Raw genomic sequence first — 21,249 nt, 5'->3', positions numbered from 1 at the left:
CACATGCACGTTTTTTTTTGGGGGGGGGGGGGGGGGTTACATGCAGGGGGAGGGGGAAGGGGCCTCATTCATATGGAAAGTTACACAATGCATTGGGATACACACTTTCCATGCACTGTGATTTGTCAGATGAATGAAGCCTGGAATGTGTCATGTTCTTGTTCTTGTGTGTGTGAGAGTCACGCTGGACGTCGAGCTGACAGTCCGGGCTTTTTGCTCGACGGCTAGCACACTCGACTCTCATTCAGCGGGACCTTGGTTCGAGCCCAGGGCGGAACGCAAGTGTGTGATACTTCAGGGGTTCACTATCAAAGTCAAGGGAGGGCGTTTTACCTTTTACAGTGGTTAACTTCTTTTTACACTTGTGCGACTAGCAATACTAAAACCTACCGAAAACAAGTAGAAACTGTGACCCAACCATTGCCATTAAAGACAGTTAGCAGTCGTATGCCAGTTAAAAATGACAAATCACTGCCTGTACAACAAATTATGCTGATAAGATGGGGACAGTTTGACACTGGAACAGATTATTTCTACTTTCCATCATTTCTAATGGGAATAATAGTTTCGAAGCATCTTGGAACAGATTGTGTTCAACCTTTGAGGAATTAGGAGATAAAAAGTGGAAATGAGATACAAACTGAGCATGTGCCGCCTTTTCACTGGTCACATGACACTCTTTCTACCTCATCATTTCCACTGTTTATCTCATATTTATCACTTTGTATCTCATGATACGGACTTTTTAGCTCACAATTATGACTTTCCTCTCTCATAATTATCACTTTTTAAAAATCTCAACAGCATGACTTTTCATCTCATAATTTCAAATTTTATCTCATAATTTGGACTTTATCACCTACTTTTGACCTTTTCTCATAATCATGACTTTTTATGTCATAATTTCAACTTTTATCTCCTAATTATGACTTTAATCTCGTTATTTCAACTTTTTATCTCATAACTATGACCTCTTATCTCATACTTATGACTAAACACATCATTTTGGCTTTTTATCTCATAATTATGACTATTTCAGAATTATGACATTTTTGTCTCATAATTATGACTTTATCTCATAATTTGGATTTTTAAATCTCATAATTATGACTTTTTAATGTTATTTTGAATTTTTATCTCATAACTATGACTTCTTATCTAATAATTATGAATTTTAGATCATAATTTAGATATTTTTGATCTCATTATTATGACTTCCCTATCTCCTAATTATGACTTTGTCTCCTAATAATGACCTTTTTTGTCTTGCAGTGGCGGAAACGGGCTTCCATAATTGATTACATTTGATGCACACGCTCATAGCACTTTATTTATTTATTTATTTATTTATTTATTTGTATTATTTATTTGTATTAATGTCTCTTCTGTTGTTGCTTAATTTATTGTTACTTATGTTTCTTATGTTCTTATTCTTGTTCTTGTGTTTGTCTTTCTTTTCTTGGGAGAATGAACAGAATTAGAATTTCACTGCATAGTATAACTGCTGTTTTACTGTGCACATGACAATAAAACTCTTCAATCTTTATTTTCTATCGATTTGACAACAAATAAAACCGAGGCCATGACCGTCCATGGTTTCTCCATGGTTTGTACGTTTAAGCAACAAAGGGAGGCCGGCGGTTCCGCTCCACATGTGCATGTGTGCTGCATATGTGCACGTGTTCTTAACGTCACACGGGGGTGGTACCTCTTGGGGGTGGCCCCTGCAGTCTTTACAGATGAGTGGAGGGGAGGAGTAATGGTGGAAGACAGAACCAGAGAGATTGTCGATCATCAGCATCTCCCCTTCTAATGTATCCTTGATCAGGAGAGATACGCTGTCCAGCCATTGGCTCTCCTGGAATACACACACATACATACACACATATGCACGCACACACACACGTACGTACGTACGTACGTACATACATACAGGGACGCGGGGCCAGCAGACCAGAATAGCACACAACGCAGGCACAAAGGTGTGCACATGCCGACATGCGAGGACAGAGAACACGCAGGGAAATGCAAAGACAGTCGTAAGGGTTCCAAAGGAAAGCACAGCATCCGTCATTTTTGAAAAACAGGAATGAAAAAAGAGCATTTTCAACAACTGTGTCGTGTCATAATCCACCACAAATCCTCCAGACGGATTCTGTTGACTGTTTGAATCTCTTTGGAGAAAAGGCTTCGCACACTTGAAACCCTCATTAGCCAAGCGACGTCTTTTCCCTCTCAGCACGGCTCGTGCTGCGATACACCTGATATATCGCCTCATTTGCTTAGTGCACTACCTTCATGTGACACTTGAAGATTTAGGCATTTGCTTTGTGCCCTGGGCTTTATTACATTTCAAGCACTTAAGACTCAATCGGTGTTTTTGTTCACCCCCTGCAACTCACAAAAGAACTGCTTTTAAGAGATACTGTCTGTTCCCATCATCAGGCCCATTTGTAGCTCCTTTTTTTGTCCTTTCATCGTCTCTTTGGACTATTAGGCTAACTTTGCACACAAAAAAAATACAGTAATCCCTCATTTATCGCGGTTAACTGGTTCCACACCAGAATTCCTTACTTATACGTGGAACAGTTTCCTAGTTAGACCACAGAAAACCTGTTTAGGACCTAAGTATGGGTTGGGTAAGTATGAGTAAGTATGGGTTTTAACATGATTAGAGACCTCTAGACATGAAATAACACCCCTATAGTCACCTTTACACTCCCACCCCATATAGAAGACATAAGAGTAAAATAAGACATACTGTATAAGACATAATACAGACTCACACATGTTAGCATTGGGAGAGTTCCTTGTTGTTGTTGTTCCTTGTTTACTTCCTGTTTCTGTACAGTACTTTCTAATCTAGTCTTTCTCAACTGGTGGGTCGGGAATCAAAAGTGGGACGCAGACCCATCCTGGGTGGGTCACAGGCAACAAGTCAAACATTCATCCATGCATCTTCTATGCTGCTTATTGTCACTAAGGTCGTGGGTATGCTGGAGCCTATCCCAGCTGACTTAGGGCGAGAGGCGGGGTACACCCTGGACTGGCCAACAAGTAAAAAATGTACATTTAAGATATTTGCATTTAAGAATGAAAATAATTATCATAAAATTAAATAATTAATTTAAATAGCATACAATTGAATTTGATTTAAATAATAAAATGAAATGATAAAAACATACCTCAGCCTATGAGAAATATTTCACGTTATTTGAAAATCTACCATTGGAAAAATACATTTAAAATACATTAAAATAAATACTTCAGATTTACATGAAATATTTTATTATACGAAAATAGGTCCAAAAATTACTTTACATATTTTTATGTAATCTTATGAAGCATGTGTATTTTATTTTGAATTTACAATTTTATTGAAAATATATTTTTGATTGGCATCTCCTTCCTTGGTATACACAAATATTATATTTATATATTTATATGGTATTGATTTTTTAGTAGTTTGCATTCATGCATTTAGTTTTAAAGACAAAGCCTTGTGTTATTGTTAGTTATTAGTATCCACCTTTCAGCTTCTACTCTTTACATGTTGCCTTTTTGCTCTATTTTCCCCATTTTTGCTGGGGTGTTTTTGGTTGAATTTGATTGATGTTCCGCAGGCCAATAAAAAACAAGCTGTTAAAGGAACAAGGTTTGCATCAGCGGCTGCATTTTCTCATTCAGTTTACAACTTGATTCTCCCAATGTTGGACTTTTGTCTTAACATCTCAACTTCACATTCCTTTTGTCCTCACAATTTGAACATTTTCTATTTTCAGTGAACCCTAATCCTCCCCAATAACACAAATACGTACATTGAATGACGCAACAATGCCTGAGTTTGGCGACAAGGTGGACGCGCACACAGAGCAGGGGCAGTTGCAAGATACTGTAGGTGGCTGTGTATAAAAACAGTGTTTGATTGACTGCGGCGGCCTATGCACTGGCCTCCATTAATAACTGTATTAGTGGACAACAATAGGGCCCGTCTGCTGGGAGTTGAGAGAAAGAAAGAGCGAGAGCTGAAATTAATTACAACCACTATCTGACTGTCACTGGCTGAGCTATTATCTCTCCTATTTCCTTTACCCTTTCTAACTCACTGTGTGTGTGTGTGTGTGTGTGTGTGCGCGCGCATCTCTAACAAGTGTTTCACCACAGCCAAAACTTCAGAGTGTAATGGCACAGTGCAGAAGATTGCCCCGAGAACTGGATGGATCTCATCGATCAATTTAATCTTGTAAAGCAGCCGGATTGGGAGGATTATCGGTGCGTAATCTTACCGATGCTTTCCGCTAAACTCCAAGATGAGGCCACCTCTTCAGGCGGGTCTTCTGGATGCATTAATCTAAATTCTATTTCCAGTATTTTTATTTTTTGACAGCTGAATAAATCGGAGGTCGATGTTTCACTGTATTTTACTATCCTACTTGTTGATCTAGCTGACCTTTTCTAACCAGTTTCTATCCGATTGTGTTGTCATTTGTCTAAAATAAATACGCTCATGGGTTGAGGTCAACTATGCTTAAAATATTTGATGTTGTTAAAAAGTGATTACAAGTTGTTTAGATTAATAATTGATTAATAATTGATGTTTTTTAAAAAACTTTTGATGAAAACAATTATGGATAAAATGCACTTCCTGTTTTGGTAATAAATGAGATGTCTTGCAGGAGACAGCTTCTCTGAAATAAATAAGTTCATGGGTTGAAGTAAATGATGCCAAAAATATTTGTGTTATTAAAAGTGATAAGTTGTTTAAATAAGTAAAGTGTGTGTTTTCTTTAAAGTTTTTATTCTGAATATTATCGCTAAAATGTACTTCCGGTTTCTGACGACGCACTTCCGGTTTTGATTAATAAACAAGATAGCTTGCAAGCAAAAATTAAATGCTTTACAAGATGAATTATCAGGCAGGAATGCCGTAAGTTTCATTATATTATGGTTTATTCAGATAACGTTTGTGTATTAATGCTTACTTTGTTGAAATGTGAACGAATAAGCTCAGTGTTTGTGTTTGTAATGGCTCAGTTTCTATCTGCTTGTGTTGCCCTTAAGGCATTTCTCTGTTTAAATAAATACGTGTATGGGTTGAAGTAAATTCTGCTAAAAATATTTATATGCTGTTAAGTGATTACAAGTTGTTTAGATGAATAATTCATGGTTCATTTGAGTTTTTATTGAAAATATGATGCACTTTATTTGTGCTTGTAATGGAGTTTGTGTTCTGCCATGACAGTTTTTACCGCATATTCATGAAGATAAACGCTGCAACTAAACTCCAGGGTCTTCATTTGTGGTCACCAGCATCTTCGTTTAAAACACTAAACTGCTCTCTCTTTTTAAATCAGACAAACAACATTTGTGCCTCTGCCTGATTCCACATCTCGGGACGGTGACAATGTGTGTATATTTTGAAGCACTGCAGCAACGTTAGTGTGCCCACTTCCTCATTTCAGCCTTACTCCACTAAACACACACACCCCCACTAAACCAGGCGACTGAATAAATTGCAGCGGTCTGCCAGATCCCTTACCGCAAATCACTTGAGAGAGAGAGAGAGATAACGAATGAGAGACGCGGAGGATTCGCTCGCCGCGTTTTCCCTCGTCTGCAATAAGTTCCTTTGTCAGCCAACACGGAGCTAAAAATGGCTCCATGTGAACGGGAGGTGAAAGGCAGCCAGTGAGTCATCTGAATGTGTGCTCATATCACCATGAGCAACTTGCACCATGAAGGAGCGTCAGACCGTGCGTGAAAACAAAAAGGGGAGGGACCAACAAGTCGTATGCCTAAGTGCAGTCAAGTCATGACTCTATCCCGTGCACATCCTGCTGATTTTTATCCCTATACTGTAGGCTCTTCAAAGCAAACACACACACACACACACACACACACAGAGAGGGACACTTACTTGTGCTGGTGAGTACAACGGTCGGTTGGAGTCGGCGGTGTTGTACGTGGCTGCCATATGCGTCCTCCCTCCTCCTCGTCCGTCCTTCCTCTTGGCCTCGACGCCGGGTACCGATCCAGCGGCCACCGCGCCTTTGTCTGCCCCGCTGCCGCAGCCGGGGGCGCCCATGCAACAGAGGGTGCCCTGGGCCAGCTCCAGCTCAATTTCTGCATCCATCTCCGCCTCCTCTTGGGCCTCCTTGTTGGAGTCGTCCAGGTGCTTCATCAGCACGGCCACCACCACGTTGATGAGCACGAACTGGGCGGTGAGCACGAAGGAGACAAAGTACATGGGCGAGATAAACTGAAGGCTGGGATTGCAGGCGTAGTCCACATCGATGCCGTGGTCTGGCGGGCACTCCCGCAATGTGTCCTGGGGTCAAAGACACAGTGAAGAGGGAGAAAGCTCAGTGGACCAATATTTGGGGAAAAATGTTTCAGGAAGGAGGTATTGGGTACCTGGGCCTTGAGTGGGGAATGAAGTGCCCCAATCCACCTCCTAATACCACTATCACGTCAAAATGATACAAAGCATCAATAACATAATATAACAATGCGTGCATTACAGAATTGGGGATGGATACCATTATTGCTAAAGCAAGAAACCCAGTTAACCCTTCATCTTCCAGTACATCATCGCAAACACCTCCAAACCTCCACACTGCTACTACTCCCCATTATATGTGCAAACGTGTACAGTATTTCACAGCACAATTTTAAGAAGAGTATCAATTACAAAAAAAATAGTTAATATTTGTATGTACGAAGGAAAAAGAAATATTTGTAAAAATAAAAATATTTAATATTTAAAATATGTGTTTAAAAAAATTATAAAATCATAATCAGGCTACCAGAAAATTACAATAAAATATTTATTGTAATTTTATATTAATTATATTTGAAAATGTATTTTAGAATACAAATATTTAAAATGACATTAAATATCTTCTGATAGTCTGAGGTACAGTATGTTTTTATTATTTAATTTAATATTTTAATTTAATTGGATATTACTTAAACAGAATATTTTATTTTATTTATTAAATACAATTTCTTTACATTATGTAAAATATCTGATAGTCTGTGGTATGTTTTTATTATTTAACTTTTGATTTTAATGTGATATTATTTAAATGGAATATTTTATTTTATTATTATTATTTTATTTATTAAATACAAATATTTTAAATACATATTTTTGACTTGTCTGTGACCCACACAGAATGGGTCTGCGACCAACTGTTGGGTCCCGACCCACCAGTTGAGAAGGAGTTGAGATAATAGCATTTCAAAATCAATATTGATCTAATAACATGACAAAACTCGCACTCACCATTCACTTTATTTCCACATCATATCTCACTTGGAGTATTTGTTCATATAACGCACACAGAATGATGAACAACACTGTGTCTGTCTCCTTCCTTTGTGTCTTAACAGGACCACTTTCATGTGATGATGCGTTCAAGCACGCTGGTAGCTGAGTGTTAGGCAGACGACAAATGCTGACTTTGACGAGGCGAATCTGAAATCTGAAGAGCCATTTCCTGCCGGTCTGTGTCCCTTTCGGCAGATTGCTGCCTCTCACAGGTCAGTCGTGGTACTACGTCAGGTGTCTGTCGATGGACGGATGGTTACGTGTACGGCACGCACCCTATAAAAACTGTGTGGGGCTCTCACGTCTTGAAAAGATGTAAAGATGTGCGTATTTTGGCTTCAGGAGGTTTTCATTCTCCCTGAGTGTGGCTTTATTCTGTGGTTTCCGCACTGCCGTGTTTAATGTGCGCACAGGAGCGTGCGTTGGGAGCAGAACCAATGTGACAAGAGTTTTCTGGAGGAGGTACAAATATCTCACCCAGGCTGTGAGCCCCCTCAGCCGAAACTAGTCTTTTTTTATAATCTAATTTGGCCTGACATTTTCTAGCTGAGCATTTCCAGCACTTTCTTAGTTCCCTTTTTTACTGAGACTACGTACACATAATCAGCGGTCTTCCTCCTCAAGTTCTGTGATCTATACAGAAATCCCGCACCACTTTGCTCTTCCAATTTTGCGGCTTCCTGCTATTACGGTTTTTCAAAAATATCTGAATAAATCATGTTGTTTCATGCTTGAATACAGCTTATTATTCAGAAAAATATGCACAATATGTCCCTCCAGAACACATTTACAGCAACACACACAATCGAGTCTTATTTATGTCTTATTTTCCCTTATTATGCCTACTATATTGGGTAATGGGAGTGTAAAGGTGAATATAGGGGTGTTATTTCATTTCTATAGGGCTCTAATGATGTTGAAAACGGTATTTAGAAGGGCGTTTTTCTGCTCCAACTACAAAAATGTTATTATATATCCTATTTCGCCGAAAATGCATGTCTAAATGACCACTCAGTTCGTTCTACCTGCTCTTTCAGTCCAGATAGTAGCGCACTTGTCACTCATGCACACAGGGATTGAAGCATCCTGGGCGTGCAGTGAAAGCAGCGGGAGGTGTGCATTCAAGGCTAATTAGTGTTTTGTGTGCGTGTTCAATGAGCCACAGTCACTTCCCGAAATGTGTGCGGCCGTCGCTGAGCCAGCACGTTCCTCCTCCGTCGGAAGTCCTGATTAAGACAAAGGATAGTTTGTCTTTTGTCTCCCTCGGGGCGTCTTGTCGCCGCTCGGTTTAATGACTTGAGCGTAATCTTTGTGGACGCTTGAGTAACGCGAGGCACGATAGAATCATCCGCTATTGAAGAAATGCAGAAAGTGACGGAGTACCTTCATAATGCCATTCCAGTTGTCGCCCGTAGAGACTTGAAACAAAGTCAGGAAGGCCATGCCAAAGTTCTCAAAGGTAGCGTGACGACTCATTCCTTCACATGGGTAGTCTTGATTGCAAACTGGAGGAGGGGGAGGAAGGGGGAAGAGTGGAAGGTAGCAGGGATGGTGAAAGGAGAGGAGAGATCATTTAGCTGCGCTAAGCTGCCTTGAAATCACCTTTCAGATCAATAACGATGATCTGCTTTGTCCTTCAGCGTGTATCCCCAAATAATGTGGGGAACGACCTCAAGAAAGACGCGTATTTCTCAGACAAGGCAGAGCAATGTGGCGTTTAAGGACACCGTGTACAAGAGCGATGGATGGGGATGATTCCCTGCTGGCCGACTCAGAGCCGACTGATGATGAAAAGACTTTCAGGATCAGTCGGACAATACGGCGCTCATGTGATTCATGGAACCGCTTCAATCAGATGCTTTTTCAATTTATGTGTAAAGAATTTGTCTTGCAAAATGTATGTTCATGTGAAAAAATTAGGACATCTCAATCCTGTATGTGTTTGTTTGTGTACAACTCTCCTGTCTTGTAGAACTTTTAGTCTTTAGCTCCGGCTACTACGTCGGAAGAAGATTGGGCGTTTGGCTCCGAGCCATTCACCTCATTTTAAGCGAGCCTTCCAGTGTATAAGCCGCACCCACTAAATTTAGAGGAAAAAACAGATTTATACATATATAAGCCGCACATGTCCACGTCATAAATGGCATATTGTGGTGCGCACGAGTCCGTGAGAACCACGCAGCTCTTTATTTGACAGGAGCCAATCGTGAGCTATGAAAAAACTCCCGACAAGCTTGTTGAGCCGTTGGAAATTGCAGGAGGTCATGACTCAATATAACAGTCTGACTCACGGTGTCCTCTTGCAAAGAACATTAAACTCATCACACAGCAACTTAACACTTTAAAGGTATACCCAAGAAATATACAAACATGTACCAAGAGTTTAAAACGAAAAAAAAACATTTTAAAGTTTTCCCACAATGCATTTTGTTCATTGGAGGACAAGCAGCATAGCACCAGAGATCTTTTCTGAGACGGTCACTATTGCTCACCAAGTTCTCCGAAAAGCTCCACTCCTAAGGCGGCGTAGATGAAAAACAGCAGCATGAAGAGCAGACCCAGGTTACCCACCTGAAAGACACACAAAAGCAACCAAGCAAGCTGGTAAATGGAGCAGAATGTGAAAATAACCCAGCAGGCAGCATTTTGGCTTGGAATATTTCAGTTATGTTTCATAATATGCAGCCTTGAAATCTATGATAAAGGGTTAATAAAGGCTCTTCTGATTTCAAGAAACAATACAAGCCCTTGATGTTTTCAAAATACAAGAAAGAGCTTGTTTTGTTATGCTTGTCTATTATTTATTTGTTATTATACTGACCATTTTTGCATATTTATTGTGTAAAAATCTTAATGACGGACGTATCATCATATTTTTAAAGAATCACATATGGAATACAGGAAGTGAATAACATGTACTGTACAAGATGTGGAAGGGATGGGGGGTAGGATTAAATACGCTTTGCTTCTTCCTACTCCTTTTGGACATGTGGAACTGTGAATTGAATTAAGTGATGTATTCCATTGCAACTTGTATGCATATTCAAATAAAATTAAACCAATACCATTGTTCAAAAAAAAAAAAAACGCACCACAGTGGCTGTAAGACGCCAAAGTAAAACATGTGGATCTACCGTACTGTACTTCCACATGCTGTCACGGTTTACTGTACACCGCTTGGATAACTTTCAAATCATCTTGTATTCATTTTTTCCTTGCCTTTTGTTGAGCAGAATCCTCCTTTCAAGTCTTTGTTCTATCGTCAACAATGTCTTCAGTCTCCCGTGTGATGAAAGGAGGTGATGCTGGATGCTTGCCATTTCATTTCCCTGTGAAATACGGTGTCATCTATCCTCAGGTTAAATCTCTCGCCTGGTTGTTACACTTTCACCGCTTTCCTGACCTCAAACACACACACACACACACACACACACACACCCCTATACAACAGAGAGAGACCTCCTGGAACTGTTTAATTAGCCTGAGTTTTAATTACCTCCCTGTGCACCCTTGGGACTGAGCAAAGGGCTTGGTGTTAATGAGAGGGGATCGATAAAAAAAACAAAAACAAAACAAAGAATCTCCTTTGACTGACCTCCTTTAACGCACCACCAGCATGTTCATTGCGTTTGCTTTGTCTTACGTGCGGATGCTCAGCGGGTCACACTGTGCGTCCATAAACGAGGAAACGCCTCTTAGTCAGTTCGTTAATTTGAGGACGGGCTGGACTCGTTAATCCTCATTTCCCATTTGACCAAGACATTGCGGAGCTAAGAGGTTAGGAAACCTTACTGGGGAGTGTCACTCTCGTCTATTGTAGACAATCTGTTAGTCGACAGGACAACCCCTCCTGAAGGAAGAAATTTGGTCCCTGTTCCTTTCCTTTCTGAAAATGAACAATTTATTGTTTATGTGTGTACCTGAGGCAGGGCTTGGACCACCGTATCCAGCAGGGCTCTCATTCCTGTGGCCATCTTCAGCAGCTTCAGGACTGTGAATGTGGTAGGAGGGAGTCTCTTTTAGCGAGCGGTAGATGCAGCATATCTCAATATATCTCAGGCATTGTTACCAACTACAACGTAGTATTTCATACGCGACGCATACCTCGTGCTATCCTCAGTACTCTCATGATCCTGATGATGGTGGGGTTGATGGGCAGGGCGGCGCTGATCTCGATCTCCTCCAACGTGATGCCCATCACAGACAGCAGCACAATGGCGAGGTCCAACTGGTTCCACCTGACACAAGCAAACACACAAATATTTATACATATATATTTTAAACTAATATTATGTGTAATATCTTGTTGTTCAGACTTTTTTCTGGTTGAATACAATCTTTATACGTTGCGTTCAAGCGTTGTTTCAGACCTGTGCTGCTTGATTACTGGCTTTTATCTTTGTGGTGCGTTCAAGTGCCGATACAAGTACTTCTACTTCCCGTGCTATTGTTATTATTACAGTTATCGGTATTTGGTACTGCTTTTTCACCTCTGCTACTTGGTCACTGGCTGTGGCATTTGTGGTGCATTCAAGGGCTGGCTGTCACTGTGATATTTGGCTGTACATTTGACAGGGCTTTCAATGGCTTTTACATCATTACATATGTTACAGCATTACATATGTTAATGTAATCATTAGTTGTGTTCATTCTTTTAAGAAACATTTACATTTTACATGCCACTGTGTAAAAACAGGGCCAGATCCATCCTGGTGGCATTGCGCCTCGCGGATGTGTGATTCACGGATGGATGGAGCGCCACTATGCTCTCAGTGTGCCACGGGAGCTGACAGCGCACTGACGGCTTATGGCTGCTCTGTGGCTATTCGCTTTTGAGAAAATATGTCGCCAAGGGGGTTTGGAATGTCGCCAGATTTAGCAACAAAGTTGTCGCCAAGTGAGAAACACTGCGCACGTAGCGCTAGCTAGTTCTACCTGGTGGAATGAAGGGTTTTGCACTTTTGCAAGGTGGGTGTAAGGAAGTCTCAGACCGTCTTAATTTGAGTAAAGCAACCTCACTGTTGAACTTTCACAGCAAAATGTATTTTATCTTACAATTTATGACATTTTTTCATTATATATAAAAATTAGGTATTTAAAAGCAACTATGTACAAACGCCCCCCTCTCCGCCCCGAGCTTGGGGCCCAGGTGCAGCATTTCCTCGCCACGTCGACTCCCATATTTCTGGGTTGCGCAAATAATGGGTGTGCTGCATTCAAGTACTACTATTTGGCCCGTGCTTGGTCATAGCTAGCTGGCTGGCTGTGGTCTTTGTGGTGTGTTCAAGGGCTGAGCTAGTTGATGTTGACCATAGATTTTATGGGGTGTTCAAGTGTTACTTTATGGTGCGTGTTCATTTAATTACGGTATTACTTTCGGTGTTTACGATGTGTTCCTGTGCTTTTTTTTCCCCCCGATCTGTGCTCGCTGATGGTTGGATGTACATTAGCGGCTGTATGATGTGTTCAAGTGCTACTTTCTATGTAGTTTGTGGTCTTTAGGGTGTGCTGAAGTGCTACTGTGACCTGTGCTAGTGTTGATGGTGGGTTTTGTGGGGCTTTAAATTTTCTGAGTCGTGCCAGTGATGGATACCTGTAATATATGTGTTGCATTCAAGTACAGTATTGCTTTCTGGCCCGTGTTGGATTATTGCTGACTGTGATGCATTCTAGGGCAGATCCCTGGCCTGTGCTTGTTGATTGTAGACTGTAGATTATAGGAGGTGTTCAAGTGCTACTTGATGGTGTGTGTTATTTTATTAGGGTATCAGTTTCAGTGTAATAATTCAGTGCAGTTGGAGTGCTGTACTGGCTATATGGTGTGTTCAAGTGCCACTTTATAGCGTGTACTCGTGATTGCATGCTGTAGTATTTAAGCATTACAGTAGTTGTCATGTTTGTTGGCTTCTTTCTTGGAATGTACGAGAGGTACTTTGTACATTTACTTTTGCTGATGTTTTAGTGCTGCTTTCGAAATGCACTGTATCTTTGTGTTGCATTTAGGTGCTACAGTACTTTTGTGGCCAATACATGACACCATGCACAGTGAGTGCTTGTGTCTATTAATGACACTTTTTAAATACATTTGACAAAAAAAACCCATGTGATACTTTGTGTGTTTCTCATTTCTTCACTTATTAGTGTTCTTGCTTTTTCTGCTCAGTCCTGACAGATTTAGACAGTGATCATCCTCTCTTATCCCACCACCTTATCTACTTCTTCCTCTTTCCCACAGGGCTGGAATCTGTTTGTGGCTGTGGGTGCATCGCCTGCATAGGACAGGGGTGTCCAAAGTGCAGCCCGGGTTTCATTTGCACTGGAAATCGCAGGAGGTCAGTCTATATATAACAGTATAACAATACTCACTCACGGGGTCATCTTACAAAACGCTAAACTCACCACACAGCAAATTAACACTCAAAAGGTGTACCTGATAAACATCCAAACATGTACCAATACGAGTTTAAAAAATAAATCTTTTAAACTTTTCCCATATGGCATTGCGTAAGAGCAACACATTCATTGGGGTGCTGCAATGACGTCAGCCTCCATCTGGGCTCCGGGCTCCACTGGCTCCCTATGCATCATTTTGCATGCATGCAGCTTTTACCCACAGGCCATTAGGCTTCTCAACGAAGCACTCGCACACGCCGCACGCAACACACGCACAGACTCATAGCACTTTATTTATTTATTTATTTGTATTATTTATTTGTATTATTTACTTGTATTAATGTTTCTTCTGTTGTTGTTGCTTAATTTATTGGTATATATGTTTATGTGTTTATGTTTCTTATGTTCTTATTTTTTCTTGTGTTTTCTTTCTTTTCTTGGGAGAATGAACAGAATAAGATTTTCATTGCATGGTATAACTGCTGTTTTACTGTGCATATGACAATAAAACTCTCTTGAATCTTGAATCATTGCAGTGCCATCCATCCATTTTCTATGCCGCTTGTCCTCCATTGAAATGCTTTGCTCAGATGCAATGCATTAAAAGCCACAATATGCATTCTATGACATGGAAATGTTATTCTCAAAGAACTCGTCTCTTATCTATTTTGGAGACAACAGCAGTTTTTCCCTTGACAAAAAGGTTCCGTAATGATACAATACATTGTTTCAGAACCAAGCTAATGTATGAATCAATGTGATGGATTTCAGTTTATCGGTGCTGCTTAAGAAATGAAATCTTGATTGTAAATGTTTCGTGTCATTAATTTTGCTAACCCTTTTTTCTCGCCCATGTATTATGAATGAAAGCAGAAGATGTTCAATTATGGTGACATGTTTATGCGCATTAGACAGATCAACGCAAGCGATTAACGTTACAGCGTGTCATTTTCCCCCTCATATGGTAACAGATTTAACATCGCCAGTCAGTCTGCAGTCCACTTTTCAGTTTTCAGATTCAAACCCACTGTGTACACTGTGAACACATTGTGTACACTGAATCAGGAAAATATGGCTGGGAACGAGGAAACACAACATAAAGTGACGATTACGTGAAATAGTGACGCACTTGCACACGACTTAGCACATGCAAAGATGACAACACACGCTGCACCTGTCTTTGAAGAAGCGTCGGAAGCCGAAGGCGATGAGCTTGAGTATGGCTTCCAGCACAAAAGTGGAGGTGAAGAAGTAATTGCAGTATTTCAGGGCGAGATCTAGAGACTGGGAGAAGATATAGTCAAGAGGCATGAATGTGTGTTAGCATGCGTGCAGCTGGGCGGAGAATCTGGAAACCATCCCCGTTGTTTGGAGAGCAAAAAACCCAGCAACCAGAGGCAAGAATGCAGCATCTCCCATTCACTGAAATGCAAACTTTCACACATTAGGCCTACAAATACAAGGCAACATAGACTCGGTGGTGTAGCCTATCATGCTGTTTTGTGGTTGAATATGGCCTATTATTAGTCAGGCACAATAATAATACTAATAATAATAATACGATAATACATTATCATATCTTACAAAGTCACAAAATTAATTCAAATATTCGCAAGCAGGGAAAAAAGTATGTTGGCAAAACATACTACAATAATTAGGCAGACGTTTGGAATGAATAAGCGAGTGTCCTAGGATGTCTATAATATAGTTTATTATACAGTTTTCCATTTGACACACGCGTTATCACTTTCTGTTTAGGGTTGTGGGGTGCTGGAGCCTACCCCAGCTGCCTTCTACACCACACCACCGTGTATGGGCTATGACCATACACAATTGATCCCAATTGCTTTGTGTTCTTCTTACAGGGGTCTGCAATAGTTTGGGCACCCCTGACAATTCCCATCATCTTCATCCATAACTCATTGGGTGTTTACTAATCTACAATTTCATCTGAAAGTATGAAATAGCTGATGGACAGAGCAACATTTCAGGATTGGAATGAGGTTTATTGGCTGAATATGCATCACCAAAATGAAGCATACGTATGTGTCCAAATGTTCTTCTGCATACCTCAGGTGACCACCTACAAGCTGATGTTATAGTTGTTTGGAAGTGGTCTGTGGGTTGTCTTTGACACTTCTCACCATCCTTCGCCTTTGCCTCTCTGATATTTTTCCTGGCCTTAACAATAACTGTGTTTGTGCTCTTCCACAATGTTCCTCACAGTGGAAATCTCTGAGGTAGCTTTTTGTGGTCTTCGCATAAGCCATGAGGTTGAACAGTCTTCATTTTCAGGTCATGTGACAGCGCTTTTGAGGACCCCATGATGTTGCACGTCTTTACAGGGGAGTCAAAGTGAAAACCAACATGCAACTGGCCACCTTAAATACCTTTGATTAGATGATTGGATGCATCCATCTATGGAAGTCAAGGCTTAATGAGCTCACAAAACCGATTTTGTGCTCCAATTCAACAGTGCTAGGTACTGTAGATAGAGGTAAACACTACTGTGAGGAAATACTACTGTGTCCTTCAGTTGTGTAACATATCAAAATGAAATAATAGACCCATATAGATCCATTGATTTTTTTTTTTTTTTTATGTCAGGGGTGCCCAAAAGGGTTCCCTTTGCATACGACTGTATGTCAAATGTCACCTGTCAAATCCAACCAAGACCTGTGACATGTATCTGATTCTGGGTCAGTCTGCGGCAGTTTGCTCTACAGTACCGTTATCATTGCTCTTCAATTCTTTCTCTGCAAAAACGCTACCTCTTCCCTATGAATCAGACATCGTATACTGTATTGTTCGTCACGTCAAATCAGCAGTGCAATCACAGCTCATTGTGTTGCCGCTGGCTCCGTAACCTCCATGCAACTTCCCGTCAGCGACAAAGGATGACGATGCATTAACGTGTTTCACTTTAACTTAAGAAAACCTCACACTAAGCAGCAGCTTGTACATTTGTCCATATTTTGTGAAAAAAAGTGAAGTCTTACGTGAGGTTGGTTGTAGTGCTCGAGGGACATCGTGATGACGTTGATGCAGATGATGAAGGTGATGATGAGGTCCAGGTAGTGGTTGGTGCACAGGGTGTGGATCATCAGACGCACGCTGGTGTAGCTGGCATAGTAGGGGAGCTTCTGGGCTTCTGTTGGCGGGAAGACGCATCATATTAAACTGCAGCCCGCGGGCCACATCAGGCGTCTTAATCTGGCCCACCATTTCCAAATTCCTTTTTTTTTTTAAACATTTAACATCAAAACTGTAGCTGGCAACATGAGTTGCAGTGTCATTGTGGCACGCTTGAGTTGCCAAAATAGTCAGATGCCATCTGTAGCTTGTAGAAAAAAGCAATCCAAACAACACAACACGTCAACACACGATGCACAAAGTAACCTACCTACTGCACCATGTGGGCATACAAATATCTATGCCAAAAAAACACCCATATATTTTCGCCGCAAGGCATGCTGGGTAGCTTGTGGTACATTTTGCCATTTGTTGCATTTTTGCTAGATTGCAAAAATATGTTGAGGAGATGGTCAGAGAAGTAAACAAGGAGGAGTTAACATACTCTTGATATCCGGTGTTTTATTGGTCATAGTTCATGTTGTTGTTGCAGCTCAACTACCCAGCATGCCTTGCGGGCATTTGGAAATGACAGTTTTGAGTCACGTGTAATGTTTAGCACTTAGTTGTTGATTTATGTCTCGCATTAACTTGCTGTGGGTGTGTTGTGTTTTCGTTTTGTTGCACCGTGAGCAGGTATGTCGTTCTGCTTAATGCCACCTATATGTAGGTGGCCCCCTCCACCAAATTTTTTAACCCAATGTGGCCCGTGAGTCAAAAAATTTGCTCACCCCTGTTCTAAGCAATGTTCTAAACAAGCTCCCATAATGGCTGATGGTGATATACCGTAATCCCTCGTTTATTACGGTTAATTGGTTCCAGATAAGTGAATTTCCACGAAGTAAGAGTCCTTATTTATAAGCGGAATACTTTCATAGTTAGAGGATTTTAAAAAACTGTTTACGACCTTCTAAATATGGTTTTTAACAGTATTAGAGCGCTCTAGACATCAAATAACACCCCATGGACACGTTTACACTCCTATTACCCAATATAGTAGACATAATAAGAGAAAATAAGACAAACAAAGGGACCAACAATATACGTAGCATTACGGCCAAAAGAACCACAGGCTCATATTCATCAGACCTTGTGAGTAATTACATAATCCCCGTCCTTGTCTTACTTCTCCGCTTCTTCTCCATGCGCCGCTGACGTTTCTCCTCCCGCCTCTTGGCCTCCTCCACCTCCTGGTGCTGCCGGCACTTGTGAAAGTTCTCCACCACCACGCCCACAAACATGTTGAGGACGAAGAAGCTGACGATGAGGAGGAAGGAGATGAAATAGAGCAGCATCCAGGGGTTGTTGTTGGTCACCGGCTGGGAGTGATGAACACGTTAGCTTGCTTATTGGTTCATGCTTTGCTTAGCTTTTTTGTGGGCGGTTGGCGGTCTACCTGCTGGTCCACACCGACAGCATCCAGGCCGTGGTACATGATGTTGACCCAACCGTCCTTAGAGGCCAGCACAAACAAGGACATCAGGGCCTATACGGAAGTTTTGTAGCATTTAGGGTATAAATACGCACTTCATTAACACGAAACATCAAAGCAAACGGCACAGACCTGTCCCAAGTTGTCAAAGTTGTACTTATGGTGGACCCACTTGTAGTTGGCTTGCAGACAGTCGGATTTGTTGGTGATGTTCTTAACATTAGGGCCCAAGCAGTAGAAGAACTTGCCTTTAAACAGCTGTTGGATAACACCAGTTACCACTGACCTCACCAAATGATGTCACACATTCAAACAAGCGCAATACGTTGCACATTACTTACAGTACACGGCAATGATAGTCAAATGACATGAGCACTGCTGTTCAAGGAAGTGCTGCAGAAACACTAGTCAAAGATCCTCTATATGACAGGAGTACTGTCCTTTTGTTAAGGACCTACTACAAAACAGTAGTCAAACATCCTCTACTGCAAGGGTCTCAAATCGCAGCATATTTTATTGCCCCCTACTTGACATCAATGTTGTGTTATGTTAGTGCATCCTGGACATTTTAACATGATACTGTATGTATTACGACAAACTTGAGTCCCGAGTCCGCACAAGAAGGCAGAGTCTCTTTAGTTGGCCGAGCAATGACCAGCACTGAACTCACAGTGAGCTTGTCCCACAGTGACTGAACAGGGGAACACTACCTACAATCACATAATGAATGTATTATGGCAAACTGGAGTCCCACAAGAAGGCAGAGTCTCTGTAGTTGGGCAAGCATTAACCGAATGAACTCACAGTGAGCTTGTCACACAGTGAAATGAAGAGGAGGAACACTGACTACAATCACATTGTGAATGCATTATGGGAAACTTGAGTCACAAGAGGAAAGAGGCGTTGTAATTGGCCAAGCAATGACCAGCACTGAACTCCCAGTGAGCTTGCCACACAGTCAAACAAACAGGGGACATTAACCACAATCACGCTGTGGACACAAAAATGACAGCTCAGCATGTAAAAGTTAAGTAAACACACACCGGGCAACTACTACTACTACTACAACAGGGGAATGATGTCAACTCTAAACACGCAACTTTAGCAACAAAACAGGTGCTGCAAGGCATGCTGGGAAGAACTCCCCCTACCTGGACGCCAAGAATGCCAAAGATGATGAAGAAAGCGCAGCAGATGAGGACAATGTTGCCGATAGGTTTGAGGGAGGTGATGAGGGTCTCCACCACCAGCTTCAGGCCTGGAGCTCTGCTGATCACCCTGTGGACCAAGACGAAGAGGAATATTTCTGGAACATTCTCGTACACTGTATTTCTGAATAGTGATTTCAGGTGTTGCATCATGTATTGGGAAGTGCACTGGTGCTATATTTGATGCGTATTGCATACAGATTGTGTTCTATTTTGTACAAAAGCAGATCTTTACTGAACCTGAGGGGGCGTAAGGTTCTGAGCAGTCGTAGCACTCGGAGCACACCCAGGATCTTAGCCCCGCCCGCCATGGACACCACAATGTCAATCAACGACACAAACACCAGGAAGCCGTCCAGAATGTTCCAGCTGCTGCGCAAATATGCCTGCTCCCCCATATACAGACCCATGGAAACCACCTGACGATGACAAAAACGGTAAAAATGTGATAATGGAAGGGCTGAACCTGCCCAAAGACGTGTGTGCCAGGCTTGTGGCATCATATTCAGAAAGACTTGAGGCTATAATTGCTGCCATAGCGGCTATAAATACTTAGCATTTGAAGATTCAAGATTCAAGAGTTTTTATTGTCATATGCACAGTAAAACAGGTAGTTATTTCAAATGTTATGAGATACTGAATTTGGGGTTTTCATGAGCTGTAAACCACAATAATCTAAATGATTAAGAAATACTTTCCTGAAATATTTCACTCTGTGAGTAGTAAGTCCATAGAATTGAACGCCTGAAGTAAATTAGCTTAGTTAAATTAGTACAGTAGAATGGGTGAAACTGCCCCAAGACAGGTGTGCCCACTTTGAAGCAGCACATTCAAAAAGACTTGAGGCTGTAATTGCTGTAAAGTATTGCGTGAAGGCTGTGAAGAACTTTCATTAATTTCATACAGTTTTTACATTTTCAATAAATTTGCAAACATTAAAAAAAAAACTCAAGTTGTCATTATCAGGTGTTTTGTGTAGAATTTTTAGGAAAAAAAGTGAATTTATTCCATTTTGGAATAAGACTGGAACATAATATTTAGAAAATGTGAGGTGAATACTTTTCGGATGCACGGTATGTGATTTCTCGACGATTGGACAAAAAACACTCCTCCTCCTCCAACACCTTGTAGAGCTGTTCTAGCTGAAAATCAGTATCACTTCTGTAGAGTAACCCCTCGCCACTCGGAATAGCGGCTTCACTGTGTCTCCTTTTTTCAAAAATATATTAATGAATAAATCATGCTGTTTCGTGGTTGAATAGGGCCTATTTTTAGTCAAAAAGTATGCAGATTTAAGCACATTTTATGTATTTTTTGGCCTAAACTAAGCATTTTCAAGCATATGATTTGCTAAATGAAATCAGTCATATCAAATACAAATTGAAGGCATTCAGTGTAATGATATGTAGTACTCTACGGTGGTCACTAGGTGTCAGTAATGTTACATTGGTGAGACAAGAGCTACTGCAGAATGTACCGGACATGGGTAATGCTAACGTGTCTTATGTCTTATAATGTCTTCTATATTGGGTAATAGGAGTGTAAAGTTGACTATAGGGGTGTTATTTCATGTCTCGAAGGCTCTAATAATGTTAAAAATTGTATTTAGGGGGTTGTAATCCAGTATTCCCTTTATAAATAAGGAATTTAGCACAGCTGGGTCTAGAACCAATTAACCGCGATAAACGAGGGTTTACTGTAACGGCCAGATGTTCCAGTACTTACGGTCCATACGGTGCAGGAGACATATG

At 41.0% G+C, this 21,249-nt stretch overlaps 1 protein-coding gene across 3 annotated transcripts in view; it reads right to left on the bottom strand.

The window, feature by feature from the left end:
* cacna1ia (calcium voltage-gated channel subunit alpha1 Ia) overlaps positions 1-21,249 on the bottom strand; it is a 150,013-nt gene that overhangs the window by 5,943 nt on the left and 122,821 nt on the right. For 2 of the 3 annotated variants that reach the window (XM_054760774.1, XM_054760776.1), the window contains exons 21-33: positions 19,739-19,917; positions 19,442-19,568; positions 18,423-18,548; positions 18,255-18,344; positions 17,985-18,177; positions 16,726-16,877; positions 14,901-15,010; positions 11,438-11,571; positions 11,254-11,324; positions 9,826-9,904; positions 8,717-8,838; positions 5,918-6,328; positions 1,709-1,858 (exon numbers count right to left, since the gene is read on the bottom strand). In XM_054760774.1, the coding sequence (XP_054616749.1) occupies positions 1,709-1,858; positions 5,918-6,328; positions 8,717-8,838; positions 9,826-9,904; positions 11,254-11,324; positions 11,438-11,571; positions 14,901-15,010; positions 16,726-16,877; positions 17,985-18,177; positions 18,255-18,344; positions 18,423-18,548; positions 19,442-19,568; positions 19,739-19,917 (1,944 nt within the window). The remainder of the gene's footprint in view (positions 1-1,708; positions 1,859-5,917; positions 6,329-8,716; positions 8,839-9,825; positions 9,905-11,253; positions 11,325-11,437; positions 11,572-14,900; positions 15,011-16,725; positions 16,878-17,984; positions 18,178-18,254; positions 18,345-18,422; positions 18,549-19,441; positions 19,569-19,738; positions 19,918-21,249) is intronic. The other variant, XM_054760777.1, reaches the window with a different exon arrangement.

Source organism: Dunckerocampus dactyliophorus, chromosome 18 (genome assembly GCF_027744805.1).
Source record: "Dunckerocampus dactyliophorus isolate RoL2022-P2 chromosome 18, RoL_Ddac_1.1, whole genome shotgun sequence".
Lineage (NCBI taxonomy): Eukaryota > Metazoa > Chordata > Actinopteri > Syngnathiformes > Syngnathidae > Dunckerocampus > Dunckerocampus dactyliophorus.
This window is presented reverse-complemented; position numbering and strand designations above follow the sequence as displayed.